Source organism: Protopterus annectens, chromosome 13.part0 (assembly GCF_019279795.1).
Source record: "Protopterus annectens isolate FY-2018-M chromosome 13.part0, PAN1.0, whole genome shotgun sequence".
NCBI classification, from domain to species: domain Eukaryota; kingdom Metazoa; phylum Chordata; order Ceratodontiformes; family Protopteridae; genus Protopterus; species Protopterus annectens.
Window position 1 is genome coordinate 93,299,756 of NC_056747.1, and position 25,075 is coordinate 93,324,830.

At 37.3% G+C, this 25,075-nt stretch overlaps 1 protein-coding gene across 2 annotated transcripts in view; it reads left to right on the forward strand.

Moving 5' to 3' along the window:
* The first annotated feature begins 1,047 nt into the window (after window positions 1-1,047).
* LOC122817610 (cartilage intermediate layer protein 2-like) overlaps window positions 1,048-25,075 on the forward strand; it is a 193,488-nt gene continuing 169,460 nt past the window's right edge. For both annotated transcript variants that reach the window (XM_044090654.1, XM_044090655.1), the window contains exons 1-2: window positions 1,048-1,288; window positions 21,807-21,902. In XM_044090654.1, coding sequence (XP_043946589.1) covers window positions 1,228-1,288; window positions 21,807-21,902 — 157 coding nt within the window. In that variant the 5' untranslated portion in view covers window positions 1,048-1,227. The remainder of the gene's footprint in view (window positions 1,289-21,806; window positions 21,903-25,075) is intronic.

Consider the following 25,075-nt stretch of genomic DNA (forward strand, 5'->3'; position numbering starts at 1 on the left):
GTGTGTGTGGGGGGGCTGTATAAAGGATTTGGAAACTGCTGTGAATGTAGCACTTACCTCATGGAATCAGTTACTCCTGGCTTGGCCATTGATGGTTACTGGTAACTTATGCTTGTCCTGAAATAAGGGCTTTTACCAATGAAGCCAAATTCCTCCTACCACTGAGGTCAGGCTTGAAGGAATAAAAATAAATATACTTACTCATTATGTACTTTTTTCTTTCTGGAAAAGTTTGCATTTGCTTGTCTTTGAATATATTTGCTTATATTTATACCCATTGTGTTATTCAGCAGTATATATTAATGTATTTTGCCTGAATATGTATGAACGCATTTTACCTGGATGTGTGTGTATGTCTACGCATGTGTATGTTTACCTGGATTACTGGTTTATTGTGTGTATGTTGATGGATATCCGTGTGTTTAACTGGATTACTGGATTACTATGTGTGTTGCTATATATATATAACATATTTTTTATTGAGAGAGCTATGTATATTGTTCCATGACTAAGTCTATGTTAAGTGTACAGAAACTAGGTAAGAGATATGATGATATGATGTACATTTGCTTCCTTTAATTACATTTACCTGCACATCCTCAGTTCAAAAGGCTCTTTGGTGCACAATCAGCCTTATAAGTTGAGATCAGTTTTACATCTATGCATCCTGTGATCAGAAACAGCTTCTCAAAAAGCTGGTGTGATAAACAGAGGTATATTCCACCTTAACATTTAAAAAAAATAAAAAACTGCATATGCAGATTTAGATCCTGTACTTTCCACTCCACACATACACTTTATAATCATGCTTTAATCCCTGGTGTGTCACCTTTGTAATGTTTGGAATTTGTGTTGATTCAGCTTGGTTAGTTTCCTTTTGGGTAAACTAACAACACCCCCACCTTTTTTTAGTGTCCTGTTACTGTTCCAGAAATTATATCTTCTGAAACACAAGCCAATGGGACATGATCTAGGCTTGGTTTGGGGAGGGGGTGTTAAGGTCACATAAATAGGACGTTACCATTCACTATTCCTCCAGATCCTGTACTGCCAATTCTAAGGCATCGCTTTAAGTTCACAGAAGTTGCAGCTCACAACAGACTTCGAGCAGAGGACTTCAGCACCAGAGGCAAACAGCGGCATGTGGATGGAGAAACTCTGAAACTTCAAAGGGTTTAACTTCACTTTCAGTTTTATCTGCACAGTGGAAAAACAGCAGACAGCCAAATGCTGGATTTATTCTACATTGTCACTTTCCTGACTTCATTGCAATTATCATGGGCTCAGAGTAGGTAGCTACATTATTATCATATAATTACTCATAATTAGTAGCTTTTGTCTCCTTTTGTGAAGTTAATTCAAATTCCAAATGTGTTGTGCCATTTTCAGTGATGAGTACTTGTCTCTATATATTCACAATGTTTTTTTTTTTATTAGTTTAAAATGTGATATGAATCTAAAGCAAAAAGAGAGCTGAAGTAATATAGTGTAGGGCATTAACAGCACGCCAGAAGCAAGGTGCCATTTGGGTTTTGATATGATGTGTAAAGGTGAATTGTAGTTTCACCAAAGAGCTCTTTGTGAAGTGAGCTTCTCTATAGCACATCCGTTCCAATATGATTTCATTGTGCTATGGCTCCATTTGTAAATTAAAAAAAATCCTGCAAAAAATATTTTCTTAGCAAAATAAGATCATCCATCATATTACTCACTACTGTACTGTGGGAGTTGTGGTTTTAACAAATCAACCACATAAAAATGCCATGTTCAGTTTCTGGCTAAGAAATGCATAATAATGTTGACTGTAATTTATTAGGACAACTTCTGCCAGTTTAATATAGAGTTATTTATAGAGGGAGGGATCATAGTAAACTTTTTACTTCCTGTATTTATGATTCTTTGCATGTATTAAGAATGTGCTCATTTTCTTTTAATAAAATCTGCAACAGAATTTTGAATTACTTTCTCAAAGCTCGGAAGCATAGAAATGGGGTTATGTTGTAAATTAAGATTGTGGAATTTTGTTGCAAAAATTAGGGAAAAGGAATGTTTGGTTTTAATGAAATTATAATTTGACACCCAATGTCAGTCCTATGTCCTTTGAAATTCATCTGGACAAGACTGTGTCCATATCCTTTGAAATTCATCTGGACAAGACTGTGCCCATATCCTGCCATAGATTTCCTAGAGCATCACACGTTGAAGCCTTTCGTGGTACAATTTTTTGGAGAAGTGATAAAAAGACTAAAACGTCACATGTCTGTAGCGCCATTCATCTCTGCCCACAACAGCTGACTACATCCACATTCAGCAGGGCAGCAACACTGAGTATTAGTGCAAGTGTGTTGGTGGGGTAAAAATATTATTTTTAGTTAGCTTATCTGTGTTAATTTTGTAAAAGAAAACGCTAGGCACAACTACCATTTTAGCTTTTAACATATATAATTAAATGAATGCTGTTAAGTCATTTAGTATACAGAGGAAATTGGGGGAGTCAAGCCCACATATGCCCTAATTTGTTCACAGGTCTTTACCTTAATAAGAATGTAATGAAAAAAACACATGGCTTTGTTGGTAAATGCAGCGTTGAAAACATATATGAAGGGGTAAACACATGGCTTTGTTGGTAAATGCAGCGTTGAAAACATATATGAAGGGGTAAACACATGGCTTTGTTGGTAAATGCAGCGTTGAAAACATATATGAAGGGGTAAACACATGGCTTTGTTGGTAAATGCAGCGTTGAAAACATATATGAAGGGGTAAACACATGGCTTTATTGGTAAATGCAGCGTTGAAAACATATATGAAGGGGTATATATAACAGAAAAGGAGTTGTTTTAGGATCAAAAGTAATGATATTGGAAGAATTTGCTAAAAGGTGGATAAGGGGACCTTAATTTTTAGAGCCCAAAAAATAGTACTGCTCAGTTCTAAAAGAAAATGAAAAAGGTCTGCTGTGTAAAAGATAATCACAACTAAGGAAGCTAGAAGAATAGATTGTTTATTAGAACATTCTAATCATCTTTGGTCAAATATAATCACCCTTTGTACTTATTTGTAAAAATATATATATCACACAGCCTTCTTTCTATAATGCAATGACTTATTTTTTAAACATTATGTTTGATTTTAGAAACAGGACATAACACCATTTCGTATGTAGCCTAAACTAAGTAACAGTTTTATACATGCCTCAGTTTACTAAAACACTTTGCTTCACCTCATGTCTTACATCCTCTTAGTGTGTGGGTTGTTCTTTATAAACACATAATCTGTCACATGTTGCGTTATCACTTACAAAGGCAGATGTAAGTACTGAGGAATGGAATTTGGTTAAGATTTGCGCTACATATTTACTGTTCGCCAAACTCCTTTGACGGAATTACCCTGTAATTACACATAGCAGCCTATGTTTGTTTTATTTATATACTAGATGAAGTTGAATGTTTTATTGCTATTTTGCTTTAGCTTAACTACTCTTCACTTTGATTTCACCTCTGTTTGACTTATTGCTCTCTGTATTCTACTTCCAAATTGCAAATAAAATTAATATGGGGTGAAATAACATCTGCTGTGTGTGAGAAAATGCCTTATTTGGCTTCATTATAAAATAGTCAGTTGAGTACAATGAACGTCATGCTAAGAAAACTGTGCTGAGATGCATGATATCAAGCTAATCTAGATACATATCATGAATCATCTATACTCATCTTCATATAATCCAACAACAGACATCAGTTTATTATTCCGTTTCTGGAAAAAAGTGGATGGATTCACAAAGATTTGAAAAATCTGCAACTACATAAATTTTGTGTGTGTGCATTTGGGGAGGGTGGTAAATTATTTTAATTATATAATTATACTACTGCACCTGCTGTGTTAATTATCTTTGCTTTATATCTGTATAGAACGTTTTTAGTTTCTTGTTACAAGAACAGTCCATTAAGATGAAGTCTTTATTCTCACTGGTGAATCTAGAACTGTAGTCTGTTTAATGGCATGCTATACTCAGACCACATTCACCTAAAGGTCGCAGGGATCAAACCAAAGTCTATAGGATGTAGTTAGTTAGCAGCACACAGTTTTCACTCACAGTGCTAAACAGACAGCAAGTGTTCTTTTCACAGGAATACATTTCTTTAATTGTTGCATACAGAAGCCAGATGATTCTTGTAAACGAAACACAATATTCTTTCTTACCCATTGTTTTAGTCAATGTAAGGATATTCATGCACAATCTATATTTTTTCTGCCACTGTTAGATGATACGTAAAATGTCTAGCAAATAAGCTCATTGCTCTGTCTGTTGCAGTGCTCTCCATAAAAACAAAAAACTCTCATCCAAATCCAAAACAGTGTTGCTGACAGCAGCCTAGAATAAATATTGTTTTATTAATATCCACTCTAAGAAGCGTTCTATTTATATAGCAGGCATGTCTGATATTCCAGTTCTTTTGTATCCTTGTGTTCTACATGTGCAGTGTGTCAAACGTGAGACAGAAGTCATTGCATTTTATTAGACATGCATTTACAGGATTAGCCTTTATCAAGACCTTTAGTGGCTGAAAAGCTTGGAAGTAATAACTGCATGTTGTTTTAAGGAAAAGGAACTCCTTTATGAAACTCAAGCGCCTTGCTTGTTTGCACTTTTTTCTTTTTTTCCTGTAGAAAGGCACCCAGAATACATTTAGTTTTCGAGTATCATCGTTAACAACCCTTCTCCCTAAAACACCACATAAAAATCATTACGATGTTCATATTTTCATTTAATTGTTGTTTAACTTACTAGAGAAGAAATGGATAACTACTGCGAAGTCTTCTGTTTGCCCACACTTCCCATGTTACATATAACTTAATAAAATCAATAATAATTATAATAATAATACTAAAGAATAAAATGAAAAAAATATAGCAGGGACATGTCACATGCATGCATATGTGCTCGTGCATTTGTGAGTGAGTGTGCATACTATGTGTGTGTGTGTGTGTGTGTGTGTGTGTGTGTGTGTGTGTGTTCGCGTGCACCTACATGAATTTGTGTGTGCGCACATGTGCATATACACAGTTGTACATGTATAAACAAGATCTCAGGAAATGAGCTGCAAAGGGAATTGTTTCATGGCTACTGCATAAAATACAAGAAGAAGAAGCAATATGTTTGAAAATGTATAGTTAGTAAAATCTTAATTTGTCAAATTTGATTTCATGAGTACTTTCATGCAGACTAACTGAAAAGGCTACTTAATCAGAAACAGACTGTGCAAAGCTTACTTCAGAAGCAAAGGATTTATTTTTCTTTGAAATGTAATGGTCTCTGAGTAAATTATATTACTTTAGAAGGGTGGTTGACATAAAACATGTCTTGCAGCTGGCTTGTACAGTAGAATAAAGTAATCTGTAAGACAGTTTAACATCTGATAGCTTCGTAACTCCATTTAGGATCATACAGTGCAAATTTAAATGCTGCACTCATATTTATTGTATAAAGTTTAAAAGTGTTTAAAGTTCATTCTTATTCTTTTTTCGGCTTTTCCCGGTTAGGGGTCGCCACAGCGGATCACCTGTCACATACACTCATGCCTAGGGCCAATTTAGAGTGTCCAATCCACCTACAGCATGTCTTTGGGATGTGGGAGGAAACCAGAGCACCCAGAGGAAGCCCACGTGACAACAGGGAGGACATGCAGACTCTGCACAGAAGGCACCCCAGACAAGGATCGCACCAGAGAACCTCTTGCTGTGAGGCGACAACGCTAACCGCTGCACCATTGTGGCCACCCAAAAGTGTTTAAAGCTAATTACAGTTTGCTTATTAAAAATCCTGTCATTTACTTATAAAGAAATTGTTTATGAGATAGGGATATTTGTGGGCATGCTTGCTTGCTGATTCCCATATATATCCATGACATAAATGCACCTTTAACAATCTGCGAAGAACCTTTAAAACACATTGAGGGTGAGACAAAAATGGCACTGGTGCTCCCCGCTGTTTCTGATGCCTGCATGGTCTATAGAAATATGCCTGCAAATCATAACTGTCAACTTCTTAGAGCAAGAATTAGAGATGGGGGAAGGGGCAAATGCCCCCAAATAGCAGCAGATTTTCAATTAAATTAAAAAGTTGCTAAAATAAACATGCATTTTTTGAAAGGTATAACGTATACTACTCAAAGGTTTGTCATTTTTTAGATACTGCAATAGTCAGCGAGTTTGCACAAATCCACAAATTTTATAAGGAAGAAACCAAAAATATGAGGCAAAAATCTGGAAATTCTGTGAAACTGTGAAATCTTGGACATTTGAGAGGTATGCTACAACCTGATAAATTAAATTTGAACCAATTAAGGCAAATGTCGGTTAGAGGCAGTTTTAGTCATGTTACCTTTTTGTTTCCATCTATCCATGAGTCTTTCTTTCCTTTTTTATGATTTCATAAGCAAAAACATAATGGTAGTGTGATACTGCAATATCCCCCTGCAGCTGTGAAGTTTCAGCTCACTGAATGTCTTTCCTGGAAAGTTTAGCAGTCAGCACTGACCGATTATGAACAATAGTGGCAAGGCATACAAATGGCAAGAGTTATAAAAAGAAATGCAAAGGAAAACTGCATAGTAGCAGGTCTAGGAAAACATGACAAAAAGGCAGCAAATATAAAATTGGTATGGTATACATTCCTTTAAATCACTCCCCTGCACAAAGTCATGTGCATAAAACACACACACACGTACATGCACACATGCATACCAGTGTATAGACACACACACACATTCTTTACACCAAAACAGAGAAATATTCAGATCGGATTTTTTTCCGTAGGCCTCATCTTTTCAGAAATACTATGTCCCTTTTACTGGAGACCAGGCAAAGTATTTAAAATACCTGCTCAGCCTGACTGGAGACCAGGCAAAGTATTTAATATATCTGCTCAGCTGTCAGGAGGGCAAGAAAACAGTTCATGATAAGATACTATATTTTATTGCTATGACAACTTGCAAGAAACTTGCATATTCACTCTCTCCTCATTGGAGCTTGTTAGTTAGGCAGCCGTCTTCATGTGGATTTCCATAAATTATCGCAGACTATGGGGCTCAGTTCAGTTCATGTATGCAGCATTATGGTTTGCTGTCTCAGAAATGTTACCTGTTTGTGTACTGATCTGAACTAATGCAGAACCAGAAACAAACAAACAAAAAAAAAGCCCCATTATCAAACTGTGCCTTCAAATTAACAATTCAAGTAACCGCAGTTTTCTGAATATGTTTTTTTTTTTACTTTTTCTTTTTTATTTTCCAGGATTTCCTGCACCTCTGTGGCATCCTGTTAACATACTGTGCAGGAAACATTTTGTTATACCATGCTTATATTTAATTACGTGGAGCCACATAAGACAAATTTTGGCAGTAGATTGTGATGTAACATACAGCAGCTGCATGGGTAGTAGCAGTCTGGAATATTTTAAAAGACTCATAAAAATCAAAAATGCAAAAGTTGGCAGAGAAGATCCTGCCTGTTGTGTGAGTGTACCAGTTTCCCCAATTAATTACTAATACAGAGGCTGTCATTTACTAAAGTATTTTTTGCATTTACTCTACAATTGTTAATTATCTCATTGTGTTTAATGCAGCAAAAGAGAGCACGTGATGAAGTTTGTACATAGAACTTGCACAACTCATTTTTGCAGTTTATTCTAGTTAGTTTGTCCTAAGATTTTCTGTTTTGTAGAAGATTTTAACCTTGCCTGGGGTTTTGAGAAGAAAACAATGATAATGATGTTGACAGTGGATATAAAATAAATTAGATAAATATAGATAATTTGCATGAATGTTATTTAGGATAGAAAAAAATCATGCTTTCGGCCACTTACACTGATAGCTGGTGTTTTGGAATCTGGTCCCTAAAATAAGCCTGTTTATAGACACTCCTTACACTGAAGTAAGGCCTTTCCTAAACAAGGCAGAGTTAAAGTGAGAGAAACTCTTTTGGAATCCAGGCCTTTATTTATAATCATATACTCAAATATGCCACATACTGTAGCTGATTACACACACTGACTAGTTAATGCTATTTTACTGTGTATAATATTTTGTAGGTCTATGCTAGTGTATGATAACACAATAAGTAAAAAAACAATACTATTTTAAACCAAATGATGGTAATGTTTTATGAGGAACAGGAGAGCTGTTTCTTAAGTTCTGTCTTTGTTGGAGGTCATATTTTCAGTGCTGTAGAAAGGTCCGACTGGGATTTCGTTATTACTAACCTGGTGAGTGAACTTGTTCAAGAACTCTTGTCTGCCACAGACTAGTCCAAAAGCAGCCATGACATAAAGTATATAGTGCATGGATAATGAAAACTATAAAAATACATTCCTTTTTATATATTAGTCCAGGACTATAAATGTAATAGTACAGCAGATACACTAGCAAGCATATCACTTTACATTTGAATAGCATGGTAGTAATATCTGTTATAGGTCACTATCACAGATGGAAAACATAAACAAATTGCTACAGATAAGATACCCAAGGCAATATGTGAGGGGAAAAAAGAGCTAAAAGGTAGGGAAAGAAACAAACACAACTACAGCTTGATGTAGGTAGATTACGGTAGTGAAGAGATAGGTTATACTCAATAACCACACAGAGGAGTAGAATGTCATTCTTGACAATTGGAGAAAAAAGGTAAGATGGAAGGGGAGCGGATGAGGAGGAGGGAGCATGCTAAATGTGATATATAATGTAATTCCTGCAGGTCCTTTTAACCTGAAGAGGAATCACTAATAATAAAGACACATTTTGGGTCTATAATTATTTTTATAGAACAGCTAAAAAATGTAACAAAGCAGTAAAAACAGGGAAAAAAAATTTTCTTTTGGCTTTGTTCAGCAGGATTATTAGGATTTTTTCTTGCAGATTTGTCTTTAAAAATATTAGGAGGGCAATTATCATATGGCCTAGCCTAAGGACGCTAAGATTAAGGGTTTTTGAAGAGAACAAACTGAATTTATGAATCGCTGAATTATATTCATTTTGAATTTAAGGCAAAGTGATCAATTAGTTTGATTCTAAATATTTGCATTCTGTGAGATGAGTATCTGGAGGTAATGGATTGCTACACAGTTTCTGCGCTACTGGAAAAAGTTTTTTCTGAGTTGAGAAATGTGAATGCCATAGAATGAAGGTCGACAATGTCATTATTCTCCTCATGAATACGTAATAGATGCTCGTACAATGAGCCATTTATGGGAAATAGTAGAGCCATCATTTTTCTGTATTTTTATAGCAAAATGCAGAATGCTACTTTCGGTTATTAGGCAAACAATTTTTTTTAAAACAAGCTGCATATTTCCATATAGTGGAAGAAAAAGAGAGCGAGAGACAGATAAAGCAATGTCGCTTCTTTATAGTACTCTGAAGATGTGTTGTATTGCAGTAGTATCACATATGAGAAAGGAAACAGTATATTCAAACGAAGGTAGCGTAATATTTTTTTTGCAGTGGCTCTGGCATCAGAAGATGAAAACCTAGATGCTCTGTAGGCATTTTCAGTTAATCTATCATAAATAAATAAGTATAACCAACATAGAAAGGGAAGGTAGCTGCAGTTCAAGGATGAATGATTTAATTTTAGGTAAATGGGAACATAATGGATGAAACTTTAGTAGTCAAGAAGAGACAGCAAATAACAGGACTGATTGCTTTTTTACTGTATTTGTTAATCATTTCTTCTTGGAGTACCATTCCCAATGTAGAGGAAAATAATTGGTCTCACCCTTCCTAGATATTAGCATCCAGTATAATGCAATATCAATGATTGGTACTTACTAATAATTTTATATTGCTTCATTAGTCAGTACCAGGTTAGTTGCCCTCGTGGGCTCTTTTAAGCCTAGCCATTTTCCCTAAAGGTGAGAATCAAAACCTCTACATTGTATCTGTGGCGTAAACATCTAAACCATTATGCCATTTCCCAATACAAACCTTGTTAAATTCTTGGGTACATTTCACATTTTAAGGACAGCAAATTTTAGTCACTGTTGTAGTATTGCTAAACCCACTTGTCTCCAATGTGCCCTAAAAGATGTCATCACTGTTTAAGTCATGACAAGAAGACATATTAGTAATCTGGCACAGCAAAGAAAAAAATGTTGTGTTGCCACTTTACTGATGACAGGGTTCTTGCTACTATCCTGGAAATATTCAAAAACCATAAGAACAATAACAGAAAAACAATTACGCTCTGGAGCTGAAAACTGCTGCAATTTATTGTCTTCTGGTACCTCGGTTATACAAGCCTTCACAGGAATAAATTTACAACATACAGCAGTGCTTTTTATAGAAACATCAATTAAATAATTAATCAATTAACTTTTTTTAAAACGTTTTTTAAAGAGTTTTTTAAAGAACCATGATACATTACATTTCCATACATTTATAAACTAAGATTCATTTCTAAATTCAAGCCCCTAGGGGCAAGTGTGCCAAAATTCAGTATAAATCTATGTTACCTTTTCATATGAGAGGTTCCCAAATTTAAGAGAATTGCTTAGTCTGAGATATAACATTGGTTCTAGGGTAAAAAATACTGGTATGTTCAAGTGTTGAAAGTGCAAAGTATGTTCGAAAGTGAAGAATATATCAGGGGATGTAATAAATGGTGTGAAATATGTGGCTACAGATAGATTTAATTGTCTATCTTGTGGGGTAGTATATATTGTGGGTTGTGGCTGTATATCCCCTAGATGGTATATTGGTCAAACTAGATGTAAAGTGAAAACGTGTATTCTTGAGCATTTAGGTGATGTTAGGAATTGTAGGTTGGATAACCCTATTTCTGAACACTTTCATACAGTCCATGGGGGAGTTACTGAATATCTTTTTTTCTGTGTATTGGCTAAACCTGATTATATAAATGGTGGTAATTATGCTCAAAAGCTATTAAATTTGGAAAGTAGATTTATACTGAATTTTGGCATACTTGCCCCTAGGGGCTTGAATTTAGAAATGAATCTTAGTTTATAAATGTATATAAATGTAATGTATCATGGTTCTTTAAAAAACTTTAAAAAAAAGTTAATTATTTAATTGATGTTTCTATAAAAAGCACTGCTGTATGTTGAGAATTTATTCCTGTGAAGGCTTGTATAGCCGAGGTACCAGAAGACAATAAATTGCAGCAGTTTTCAGCTCCAGAGCGTGGTTGTTTTTCTACTATCCTTGAAAGTTTGATCTTCCTTACAGGACTGACTTCAGAGATCTGGATTGGTAAGTCTCAGTGGGAGTGATCTGCTCATTGGCCAAAAAAGTTTAAGGAAGTACAGCACTTCAAGTAGACCATGACTAGTGCATAATACAGCAGGCCATTGGCTGCTATTTCTTCTATATTCTGTCCTTGGAACTTAGAATGTGGTTTGAATGGAAAGTGTTCTGAGCTTGACACTGTATCTTTTTCAGACATTGGAGCCAGTTGCATAGCTGTGTGCCTGCTTTAGTAAAATGAAGCAATGGTCTTCTGAATGTGCTGTGGTTTCCTGTATATTATTTAGAAGTGACGCACTTACCGTGTGCATTTATATGCTATTGTATATTTATTATCTCACTAATCACACTCCTAGACATATAATCTTAAAACAAGCATGTAAACTCTTCACCTTCAGCAAAGATTCCTTTATTAACTACTTCACCCATTATAACTGGAATACTCTAAAAAAATATTACCAGTAGATGCTGCTGCTATCCACTTCAGTGGCATAGTTCTTAACATCAGAATAAAAAGAACCTAAGCAAGTCTGCTCCATAGCTCATTAAAGAAACTAGAGAACTCATGCTAAATGGAGAGAAAGCCTGTAAAGCATGGAGCAAAGGAAGAATACAGGAAACACTGCAAATTTCCAGGTTTAGAAATCACTGAGCAAAATGTCACATTAGACAAAACTACTTACTTTCATTCATTCCAAAGTAATCACCAGAATCCCAAGCAATTCTGGACAAACATAAACACCCTATTATACCCCAGTCAAACTACCACCTCATCATGACTACAAACAACAATGACAACATAGACACCCTATTTAACACACACGTTTCCCTCAGTCTGCCCTGTCTCTCTCTTAGAAACTAATCCACAGTCTTTACTTTCTTTCCTTACCATACATACTCAAGGCAGCCCTCTTTTTTTCCCTTTCAGACAGTAATGACCTCAACTATCAAAAAGCAGCTCCAAAAGGTGAAAAACACTGCACCTGCTGCAAACAAACTGCCATGTGAATACCTCAGGATTGCTGTTGAAGCCCTTGCATAACACAACTCAGTACTCATAAACAGATCTATCACTGAAAACCACTTCCTGTTTATCTGGAGAAAAATCTCACATAACACCACTTCACAAAGGAGGATCAGCCTCAGACCATACCAACTCCTGACCCACAGCAATGCTTACCCCCTCTCCAAAGAAAAATGTATCACTCCCAACTCCTAACAGTATCCTACTTTCTCACACACAAAATGCTTTTTGGCAATACCACAGCACAACAGCAGCCCTCCTACGTTTCTCTGAAACCATAAATACTAGCATAAACAATGGCCACCTGGCATCCTTCCTTTTCTTGGACTTATCAAAAGCATTAGACACAGTATCCCACCAGGTCATATCTTCCCTATCACTCATCTCCTTCTTGGTTCTTCAGCTCTCTCTCTCTGAAAGAGAACAGGCTGTAAAATGGAATAAGAACCTTTCCTCCTTCCTCCCTGTTGCCATTGGTGTTCCTCAAGTTTCAGTTGTTGCCCCAGTACTATTGAATATCTTCACAAACAACCGGCATGAAGCCAACTTGCCTCCGCAATACAATACACTGACAATGCCACCATCATTTGCACACCCCAAGTCTTTCTCTGCTTCAGCAAATGACCCAAAACTCTGTCTCCTCCATAGAATCACTATTTAATCAATAGTTAATCCTAAATGTCAACCCTCCCAATGAATGCTCTTTACATCCAGATCTATTCCGACAACCAGCGCATCCTTTAACATTACCACAAGAAACATCACCACCATAAAAACCATATCAGATTCTAAACTGTTAGGCGTCATAATAGACAACAACCTGCAAGTCATCTGATCCATTAAAAATACTTAACCAAAACTTTACCGTGCAGACTCTTCAAGAAAAATCTTAGCAACATCCTATCTTCTCCCCTTTCTTCTTTCGGCATCACCTAGATTTATTAGCCTACAGGCGCACCCCACTAACTTAATTAGAAGCTTTCTATAACAAACAAAAAACAGCCAAATTTATATCTAACTTGCCTTATCACATGAACCACTGCATAGACTAAAGCAAGTTAAATGACTCAGTCTACCTAATAACCTTACACTCACTCAGCCATTAACCGCCCACAAAATAATACACAAACCAAACACATGCCCTGTACTAAAAAACATTTTCAAGCATTTCTCCCCATCTTGATGCTTTTGCTCATGTAAAAAAAAGCCTTTTAACCACCTCCAAATCCAACAACACAGCAGGAGACTCCCTGTGTCACATGATAGTGGAACTCCATGTCTATCTCACCAAAACAGGACATCAAGGTTTAAGCACAAGCTAAAACAGCACCTAACTTTGTCCTGCTTATATTCATGTTCTCAACCAGACTAAAATTCTCACAATTGCTTAATCTCCAGAATCCTTCACCAAGTGCACCCAACGTTTACCACCTTTCTTCTAACTACTATGACTGCCCATTCTTATCTTCACTTCTACTCGGATTACCTGTCGCCCCACAATTTCCCCTTTTTCTTTGTTTTCCTCCTCCTTACTTCTCACGTTGTACACAGCTCACCTCCACTTTAACATTGAATTTGTGTATCAGTAACTCCCTACAACTTCTAACCTCCAACTTTAATCTTCCTTTCTCTTAACTACTATCCTGTAAATAATAACATTGAATTTGTGTATCAGTAACTCCCTACAACTTCTAACCTCCAACTTTAATCGGCCTTTCTCTTAACTACTATCCTGTAAATAATAACATTGAATTTGTGTATCAGTAACTCCCTACAACTTCTAACCTCCAACTTTAATCGTCCTTTCTCTTAACTACTATCCTGTAAATAATAACATTGAATTTGTGTATCAGTAACTCCCTACAACTTCTAACCTCCAACTTTAATCGTCCTTTCTCTTAACTACTATCCTGTAAATAATAACATTGAATTTGTGTATCAGTAACTCCCTACAACTTCTAACCTCCAACTTTAATCGTCCTTTCTCTTAACCACTATCCTGTAAATAATAACATTGAATTTGTGTATCAGTAACTCCCTACAACTTCTAACCTCCAACTTTAATCTTCCTTTCTCTTAACTACTATCCTGTAAATAATATATTTAATTTTGATATACTTTCATAACGGTTTGTTACTGCAAAACACCCCATTGTAACTGCATTTTTATTTTCCATTGTCAAGTTTGTAACACTTATTTCACTGTTAATAATTTAAACCTTTTCCTCGAATATTTCTTTGTGACTATGTAAAATTGCAGTTGGAGCTTTTCTCCCCTGGCCTCCAATGAAAATCAGCCTGCATGCCCAATTGAAACTTTCCAGTAAACAAAATACAATACATAAATAAATATTATACTGTTGTGTCTAGGGACAGAGTTTAAATCCACCGTGACAATGCTGTGTAAAACTGAACAAGTACAGCTCAGCCAGAGATGTTAACAACAATGAGCCATCATTGCTAAATTTAGTCACTGCAGTTTGAATTATAATTTTAGTAAAATGCTGTTGTGAAGTAATATAACTTCAATATCCACAGACTTATTTACAAGTCTGATGAATTATTCCTCTAAAACAAACAAATTACCATGAAGGAAACAAAGAGTAATGACTGAATGCAGTTATTTTATGAGAGTACATATTTTTTTCCAAACTATATTTTATTTATTTATTTAGTTATTTTAACTTCCTGAATGGGAAAAGATCACAGTTACCGTTCCAACTCACATTCCTGGGGGGGAGGGTACAGTCCTTTGTGTCGTTCAGTAGCAATGCTTAGCAGATGTAGAGGATTCAATGGATATTAACAAAACTCTTACATGTAGATTACTGTTTGTTTCCAAACATTTCCTTGGGGAATTTTGCCCTTCAGAGATCTGAGCTGACTGCATAATGCAACCCAAAAGCAAACTCTAATTTTAAACATCCCAAAACAGAAAACACAAGAACCACTACAGAGGGAGAACTAGCTTATAATTTCTGCCCCTATAGTTCTATAGTCCCTCTGTTCATTTTATGGAGTTCTAACTATAATTTCATTGATTTTTTGTAAGAGTTTCCATCTTCTCCTCTTCCAGCAGAGTAGCGATCATGAGCTCTGTGTCATTTGTAGTTGAAGTTCATCTCTTATCACTATTTCATGCTATGGCTCATGTTTTCTTTTTATAAACATTATTGCCTTTATTTGATTAATAGAAACACAGTTTTTAAAATTAATTAATCTTTTCTAGTTATATTGTGAAGTGTTATGTGTCACTTAAGAAGTACCCATTAATTATAACTTGCTCAGGACACACAGTATATAAATGTCAATTCTGGGAATCAAACCTTGGCCTACAGGATTTAACTCATTATCAATCATTATCATAACCAGTAGGTGCCTCACATTTGTGTGGAGGAGGGTCCAGTGAGGTGGGGTGGGGTGGTATTAATGAAAATGGGGGGGGGGTCATGCCTTTTCAAGCTAGTGAATATAGTATGAAGATTTTGATCCATGACAGTGTATAAAAAGTTGGACACTGCACTACATTAGGGGTATGCAGTGTTTAAGCCAGGATTTTGGAACTCTACACAGACTGTAAGCCAACTTCCAAAATATAGGCTTTATTCTCAAAGTGAAGTGAACCCAGACCAAGATAGTGCAAGCCTGGATAACATACCTTTCCAGTGCTGAAAAAATAATGAAATTACACGTTTAAGCAAAAAAAAAAAAAATACATAAAAAAGGAAAAAGCCAGACAGTAAATAACTCAATTGATAAAATAAAATCAATGAAAATATGTCTCAGTATTGTCAATGTAAATTCTTGTATATCTCATAAACAGTTCTTGCATATCTCATTGAACAAATAAATTATTTAAACATAAGAGTACACTTTGGGGCTTATGGTATGTGCATGGCTATGCCCTTGGTGATCTGTAGCTCCTGGCCGTAAACATTGCTCCACCGTCTTGCCACACTTACGCATGTCTGTGTGCATGAGAAAAAGAGTGTGTGTGTGTGTGTGTGTGTGTGTGTGTGTGTGTGTGTGTGTGTGTGTATGTATATATACAGACAAGTAGACAGGGAGATAGTTGAATACGTATGGACAGCTACCTAGGCAGTTATAAGTCCTTAAGTGTGTGTGTGCATGTATGTATTTGTACAGACAAACAGGCAGATATCTGGATATGTAATGATGGATAGACAGACAGTGTGTGTGTGTGTGTGTGTGTGTGTGTGTGTGTGTGTGTGTGTTTGTACAGACAGATACATAGGCAGATATCTGGATATGTAATGATGGATAGACAGATAATGTATGTGTGTGTGTGTGTGTGTGTGTGTGTGTGTGTGTGTGTGTGTGTGTGTATGTATTTCCACAGACAGATAAACAGGCAGATATCTGGATATGTAATGATGGATAGACAGTGTGTGTGTGTGTGTGTGTGTGTGTGTGTGTGTGTGTGTGTGTGTGTGTGTGTGTGTGTACATCAATGTGCTTATGGTATGTGAAGAGCTCTATGTGCATATGTAGTGGCTGTATTGCCACAGAATCAGTTTCTGACCAGTTAATATATAAGTGAGCCCATAAAACTAGTGCAACACCCTTTCAAATAACAGGATTGCTGTGTTAGTGGATTTGTCTTTGAATTGCAGCATTTGTACTGAACGTTTCACTATCTTTTTATTTTGTTTCCATTTGTATGCCACACAGGTGACCATCAGCTGCCTGGTTGTAACATTTTACCTTAAGTGTCCTGGTTACTATATTTTGGGACTGAGACTGCACCACCAGTAAGTTTGGATGGGAAATAGAGGGAATAGCCTACAGCATCACATTTACTGGTTATGCATGACAACGAATTTTTAGCTTGCCCTAGCCAGGAGAGCTAGTGATGTCACATGCATCAACACACATGATGTCAGTTAGCCCTGGCCCCCCTCAAATACCAATGTTAGCAGCAGTTTACTCAATGATTATGGCACTATATTCATCACCAGAGATGTACCCTTATCACAGGCAGAAATACCTCATCCCTCCCTCCCTCCCTCAGTAGGCTAGCCAGCCTAGACCTTCTTTCTCATCTCCGCCTCCCCAGTCTTCTGCAATAGCGAGGTCACTAATCAATATGTGGTCATCTAGAGCATAGTCAGACCTCCATTGCTCTAAGCCATGGAGCCAGGGTGCAGTGGGCATTTAAATATGTTTTAGGTAAAAACATCTGCCTGCATGCTCTGCAGTAACAAAAAAGTTGTATTGCCCTACTATTTTACTGAGGATGCATTATGCATAGATATTTTCCATACTTTTCCTCTATGTTATTCTATGCAGTGCACACAGTGTCTATGACTTTGGACCAGTGTTTCACTCCTCATTGCAGTATGATTACATCAGGAAATTCTGTATTCTATGCAGTGCTCACAGTGTCTATGACTTCAGACCAGTGTTTCACTCCTCATTGCAGTATGATTACATCAGGAAATTCTGTATTCTATGCAGTGCACACGGTGTCTATGACTTTGGACCAGTGTTTCACTCCTCACTGCAGTATGATTACATCAGGAAATTCTGTATTCTATGCAGTGCACACGGCGTCTATGACTTCAGACCACTGTTTCACTCCTCATTGCAGTATGATTACATCAGGAAATTCTGTATTCTATGCAGTGCACACAGTGTCTAAGACTTCGGACCAGTGTTTCACTCCTCATTGCAGTATGATTACATCAGGAAATTTTGTATTCTATGCAGTGCACATGGTGTCTATGACTTTGGACCAGTGTTTCACTCCTCATTGCAGTATGATTACATCAGGAAATTCTGTATTCTATGCAGTGCACACGGTGTCTATGACTTCAGGCCAATGTTTCACTCCTCATTGCAGTATGATTACATCAGGAAATTCTGTATTCTATGCAGTGCACACAGTGTCTAAGACTTCGGACCAGTGTTTCACTCCTCATTGCAGTATGATTACATCAGGAAATTCTGTATTCTATGCAGTGCACACAGTGTCTATGACTTCGGACCAGTGTTTCACTCCTCATTGCAGTATGATTACATCAGGAAATTTTGTATTCTATGCAGTGCACATGGTGTCTATGACTTTGGACCAGTGTTTCACTCCTCATTGCAGTATGATTACATCAGGAAATTCTGTATTCTATGCAGTGCACACGGTGTCTATGACTTCAGGCCAATGTTTCACTCCTCATTGCAGTATGATTACATCAGGAAATTCTGTATTCTATGCAGTGCACACAGTGTCTAAGACTTCGGACCAGTGTTTCACTCCTCATTGCAGTATGATTACATCAGGAAATTCTGTATTCTATGCAGTGCACACAGTGTCTATGACTTCGGACCAGTGTTTCACTCCTCATTGCAATATGATTACATCAGGAAATTCTGTATTCTATGCAGTGCACACAGTGTCTATGACTTCGGACCAGTGTTTCACTCCTCATTGCAGTATGATTACATCAGGAAATTCTGTATTCTATACAGTGCACACAGTGTCTAAGACTTCGGACCAGTGTTTCACTCCTCACTGCAGTATGATTACATCAGGAAATTCTGTATTCTATGCAGTGCACACAGTGTCTATGACTTCGGACCAGTGTTTCACTCCTCATTGCAGTATGATTACATCAGGAAATTCTGTATTCTATGCAGTGCACACAGTGTCTATGACTTCGGACCAGTGTTTCACTCCTCATTGCAGTATGATTACATCAGGAAATTCTGTATTCTATGCAGTGCACACAGTGTCTATGACTTCGGACCAGTGTTTCACTCCTCATTGCAATATGATTACATCAGGAAATTCTGTATTCTATGCAGTGCACACAGTGTCTATGACTTTGGACCAGTGTTTCACTCCTCATAGTATGATTACATCAGGAAATTCTGTATTCTATGCAGTGCACACAGTGTCTATGACTTCAGAGCAGTGGTTCACTCCTCATTGCAGTATGATTACATCAGGAAATTCTGTATTCTATGCAGTGCACACAGTGTCTATGACTTCGGACCAGTGTTTCACTCCTCATTGCGGTATGATTACATCAGGAAATTCTGTATTCTATGCAGTGCATACAGTGTCTATGACTTCGGACCAGTGTTTCACTCCTCATTGCAGTATGATTACATCAGGAAATTCTGTATTCTATGCAGTGCACACAGTGTCTATGACTTCGGACCAGTGTTTCACTCCTCATTGCAGTATGATTACATCAGGAAATTCTGTATTCTATGCAGTGCACACAGTGTCTATGACTTCGGACCAGTGTTTCACTCCTCATTGCAATATGATTACATCAGGAAATTCTGTATTCTATGCAGTGCACACAGTGTCTATGACTTTGGACCAGTGTTTCACTCCTCATTGCAGTATGATTACATCAGGAAATTCTGTATTCTATGCAGTGCACACAGTGTCTATGACTTCAGAGCAGTGGTTCACTCCTCATTGCAGTATGATTACATCAGGAAATTCTGTATTCTATGCAGTGCACACAGTGTCTATGACTTCGGACCAGTGTTTCACTCCTCATTGCGGTATGATTACATCAGGAAATTCTGTATTCTATGCAGTGCATACAGTGTCTATGACTTCGGACCAGTGTTTCACTCCTCATTGCAGTATGATTACATCAGGAAATTCTGTATTCCATGCAGTGCACACAGTGTCTATGACTTCGGACCAGTGTTTCACTCCTCATTGCAATATGATTACATCAGGAAATTCTGTATTCTATGCAGTGCACACAGTGTCTATGACTTCGGACCAGTGTTTCACTCCTCATTGAAGTATGATTACATCAGGAAATTCTGTATTCTATGCAGTGCACACAGTGTCTATGACTTCGGACCAGTGTTTCACTCCTCATTGAAGTATGATTACATCAGGAAATTCTGTATTCTATGCAGTGCACACAGTGTCTATGACTTCGGACCAGTGTTTCACTCCTCATTGCAGTATGATTACATCAGGAAATTCTGTATTCTATGCAGTGCACACAGTGTCTATGACTTCAGACCAGTGTTTCACTCCTCATTGCAGTATGATTACATCAGGAAATTCTGCAATTCCATATTTTTATGACTACAGATCTGATGGTCAAGCCACTGATCCTGTAAAACAAAGGCTGGAGTGACCATGTGACTTCCAAGAATAAGGGGGTCAGCTCATTCTTCTTGTATTACTACGTGATAATTACTGGACCAGGGTTCATTCCAGAAGTAGTAAAAGCCGTGAGCTATCTGGGATAACCATCAGCCAACAACACAGTGAAACAAAATCTTAGAAAACCTAAGAAGCTAACTTTGCTTTTGAATGGGCCAGTGACATAACCCTCACTCACATATATCGGAAATATTTGAAGGGATTTATAGTTACAGAAAACAGCTACTTGTAATTCAACAGCCATTCTGATTTAAAAGTTACCTACAGCTCTTTTCTTCCTTGAAAGTGGGTTAGGTAGGGGGAACTCCTGACACTCCAGCATGGTGGAGATGGTCTGTTCACTCCTCAACTTATTGTGATCAAATCTGAGGTTGTAGCATCTTGAGTTAGGTCACAACTACTTTAAAGGCTACTTCTCCTGATCAAAGAGTTCAATCAGAAGGATTTAGTGAATTGCTTCTCTGCTGAATTAATTTTAGCCATTCTCTATGGCTTCCTGAATTAATGTATCATAGCTGGACTGAGTTATAGTGTTGGGTGTGAGGCTTGGTGTTTGTTTCACTGGATAGAAATTGCTCTTTCTTGGGAAAATTAACCAGGAATAAATTAGCAAAGAAAATACACAGAATCCACATAAATATAGGCTGAATTAACATATGTTTGATTCTTAAATGACCAGCCATATTGTAAAATGCAAGCATCGTATCAGCCCCATTACTTACTCATTGGGAGAACACCGAGCTTTGCACTTGATGTCATGATCTGTTGCTGCAGATATGTGTCAGCACATTGCTACCAGAACAGTACTGTACCCTGACTTCAGAAAGGCACTCTGTAATCAAAACGATGTACCACAAGGCAAGAAACAACGTGTTATTGCAACTAGTCTAAAAATACATTAGCACAAAGAAAAGAAACATGCATTAAAGCAATCTGAATTATATGCTGAATTCTGTCACCATGTTTTGATTGCAGAAATACTAGAGATATTCAGTTTACATTATTATTATTGTTGCTGCTAATATGGTTCCTAAATCTTGTCATGATTCTTGTTTTTTTTTCAGCCGTTTTCACTTTGCTGCATGCAGCTGACTGAATAATAGTTTTAAATTGTTAAACCAGCTTTACTGCTGGAGTTTGACAAGTATGAATTTACTACGGTACAGACATGCTGCCTGGGACTCAGTAGAGGGCATACTGATACTGCTTGGCTTTCAGTATGTTTTTTGTGATTTGTGCTGCAGTATGGATGCGTCTAATATTTTTCAGGTTTACTTTTGATATTTTAACTGCACAATGATTTGGTTGTAATGGGTCAATTTTAAAAGCCTTGTCTTTGTTTTGATTTCTGACAGGCCCCATGAAAAATCACACCAAGCTTCAAAACTGGATCCAGGTGGAGAACGGAAGAAAAAATGCATTCAACTTAGTCAATAACATAGACACACGAGGTAATGGAGGTTGCATTTAAGTACCACAGCAATGCTGCAATTGCACCTGTACAACTGAAAAGCTTTTTTTAATGAATACAAAATATGCTTTAAAATTAATATGCAATACGTTTCATTCTCCCAGTAGCATTTTTTGTTTTCTTCTTGCTGCTGCAGGAGTTCGGGCACATGGTATATGCATCAAAAACTGTGACTGGTTTTGAGACCTGGCTATGCATATGATGCAGGTGGTGTTTAGTGTGTTATGCCTGGTAAGAAAGTAAATATCTGCACAGGATTTTGGTGCAGTTAAAAGCTGTAATAGATTATTTCAGATATTTTACACCATCGAATTACAGGTGGAGATACTCTTCAAGTCTATTAGAATTACGGCATGAAACATTTACTACCATCTTACTGTAAAGTCTTAGATGTAACCTTCAGTTAGAGACATCTTTTAATTTATGCATTTGGAGGTGGGAGGGCTAATCCTACCTTCTTAATACAGTGTGAAAGGGTGGATTATGACTGTGTAACATGCAGCAAAATTAGGTATCTGGGCAAAAATGTGGGCTATCAGGATAAAATGAGCACTCGTTGCATGAAGACCAGTACAGTACATGGTAACATTATGAGTACTTGTAATATTAATTACTGAATGAGTAACTTTATGTGTAGATGCCTTCACTGTGGATGGCTGTAGTTTTGCCCTATTAGTCTGGGGAATAAGCACATATGCTGTGACACAACACAAAGACACACACACACACACACACACACACACACACACACACACACACACACACACACACACACACACACACACACACACACACACACACACACACACACACACACACACACTTACCAAAAGAATATGTATTCTATGGAGTACAATCCCTCCGCGTTTCAGGAACTGGCAGCACAAAAGGACCAAAACCTCCCTTTCTTATCTCACTGCTTACTCATTCTTGGTATGGACTGCAGACCTGAGCTTCCAGCTCACCAAATGATTAGCTCTCTATTTATCCCAGTGAAGCTGGTGGATTTCTTCATCACAACAATCTCCTGCCCTCATCATCATGCATGTGATATTGGGTATGCTTTTACTTTATTTTCTCCCTGGACACACAGTGCATGTGATATATACTTGTATGAAGCTGTCTCTTGGTGAACTTAGTTTGATTGTCCTTCACTGTGACATTTATATTCTTCTATTAAGTTATGACAGCCTTTCTTATCTGTCCATCTAAGGCCTGTGAACTTTCCTCATGAGTCCAATGGCTTGTGCATTTACAGGTAGATCCTTGGGTGGACAGTTTGCATATGAAGGGGCCTAGCTAACGATCAGATCAGAGATCAGATCAGACCAGAGATCAGACGAGACCAATGGTTAGTTCATTGCCTTCTCCTACAGCTGCTTGAGTTAAGGAAGGACTGCATAGTACCACTGCAATACAGAGCAGTATGACTGAATTCTTACTGCATCTAGTTTACCCTCTCCTTTCTCTTCATATGCTAGAATAAAAAGGGTAGTGTTTTTATTACTTGAAAACCTAGTCGCTGACACTGTATTTGCTCATACCAGAATAGCTTAAAATCAATATCTCTTATGCTATTTTTCGGTGGAGGTTGCTTCAGCCAGGGAATTCCTTAATGCCTGCTTTGTCTCACCTCAGACTTCCTTCTCATCAGCTTATTATCTTTCTAAACTCATATTAACTTACCTCTTCACTAATATTAACCTCTGCATCTTTATGCAGCTTATACTTAGTACCACAACTCCCCATGCATACCTTAAGATCCAATAATAACAGGTTGCAGCAGTTATAAGTAACATACTAAGCTAAAGCTGATTTTGTTCTACTAACCTGGTTCAGTAACAGACAAGAGCTGCTATTGGTCTTCCACTCTCTCTGTTGGTAGATGAAAGACATTCTTTCAGCTATAGTATACTCTACATTTCTCTCATTCTATGTCCTCCATCTCACTTTCTCATTGCTTCATTTCATACTAACTCCTACTCACTTCACATTTATTTAGCATCTTGTTATCGTGTTCTCCTTCCTTGGATTCACTATCCCTTACATCAGACATTCAGACTTTCACGCTTACTGCTACTTCTCTTCTTCTACCCCCTGCTACTTCTCTTCTTCTACCCCCTGCTACTTCTCTTCTTCTACCCCCTGCTACTTCTCTTCTTCTACCCCCTGCTACTTCTCTTCTTCTACCCCTACCCTACTTCCAAGCAATTATGTCGATCAAAAACCTAAACATTTTTCTAAGCACCACTGCTCATTCAGTCAACACACCTCCCGTTAACTTTAAATGCAACATTTTACACATTCTATTTACTGGCAGAACTTCATAAAATCTTCCCATATCCAACTAACCAGGTCTATATTAGTATACTGAAAGTACACAAACGCGAATCCCTAAAGGCTGACACATAAACAGCGAACAGAAAGTACACTGAATGTCAAGAACCGCAAAATTCAAAATATCGAATTGCTGTAGTTGGCCAACTCCACCGCCCGCTACGTACTGCCTACCCAAACAAAATAAATAATCCACACTTCACCCATATGTACAACAACACAATCCAAGGCAGGCAGGACAGTAGATTCAACGTCTTTTTAATATTATTGGTTTGTGTTGTTCTACTGCTTTCTTGGTTTTGCTTCGGGTCACCCATATTTACACTTCACCCATATATCCCATATCCTAATTAAACGTGCATTACACACAAATGTATGTGAATATAAACAAACACCACCCAAGTACAGGAAAAGTGTAATTTATGTATTTATTTGGCTAAACAACTGTACGACTATATATGCACTTACCTTAACCCACACTCTAACCCTAAGGTCAGTATCTATTGCACATTTACGTTACTGAGCTATACCGAATAAGGGATCTCCTACTGATGTTTTACCTTACTAAACATGGTGTGGACAACGATGGCAATTCGATATTTTGAATTTCGCGGTTCTTGATGTTCGGTGTACTTGAGGTTCGCTGTTTATATGTCGGGCTTTAGGGATTCGCATTTGTGTACTTTCGGCATACTAATATAGACCCCAACTATTACACTAAAATCAAAAAACATTAACTTATAACCCTACCCCAAATTTAGACATCTGTGTCTCACTATACAACCTCTCTTAGCAAATATGAATACTTACAGATTC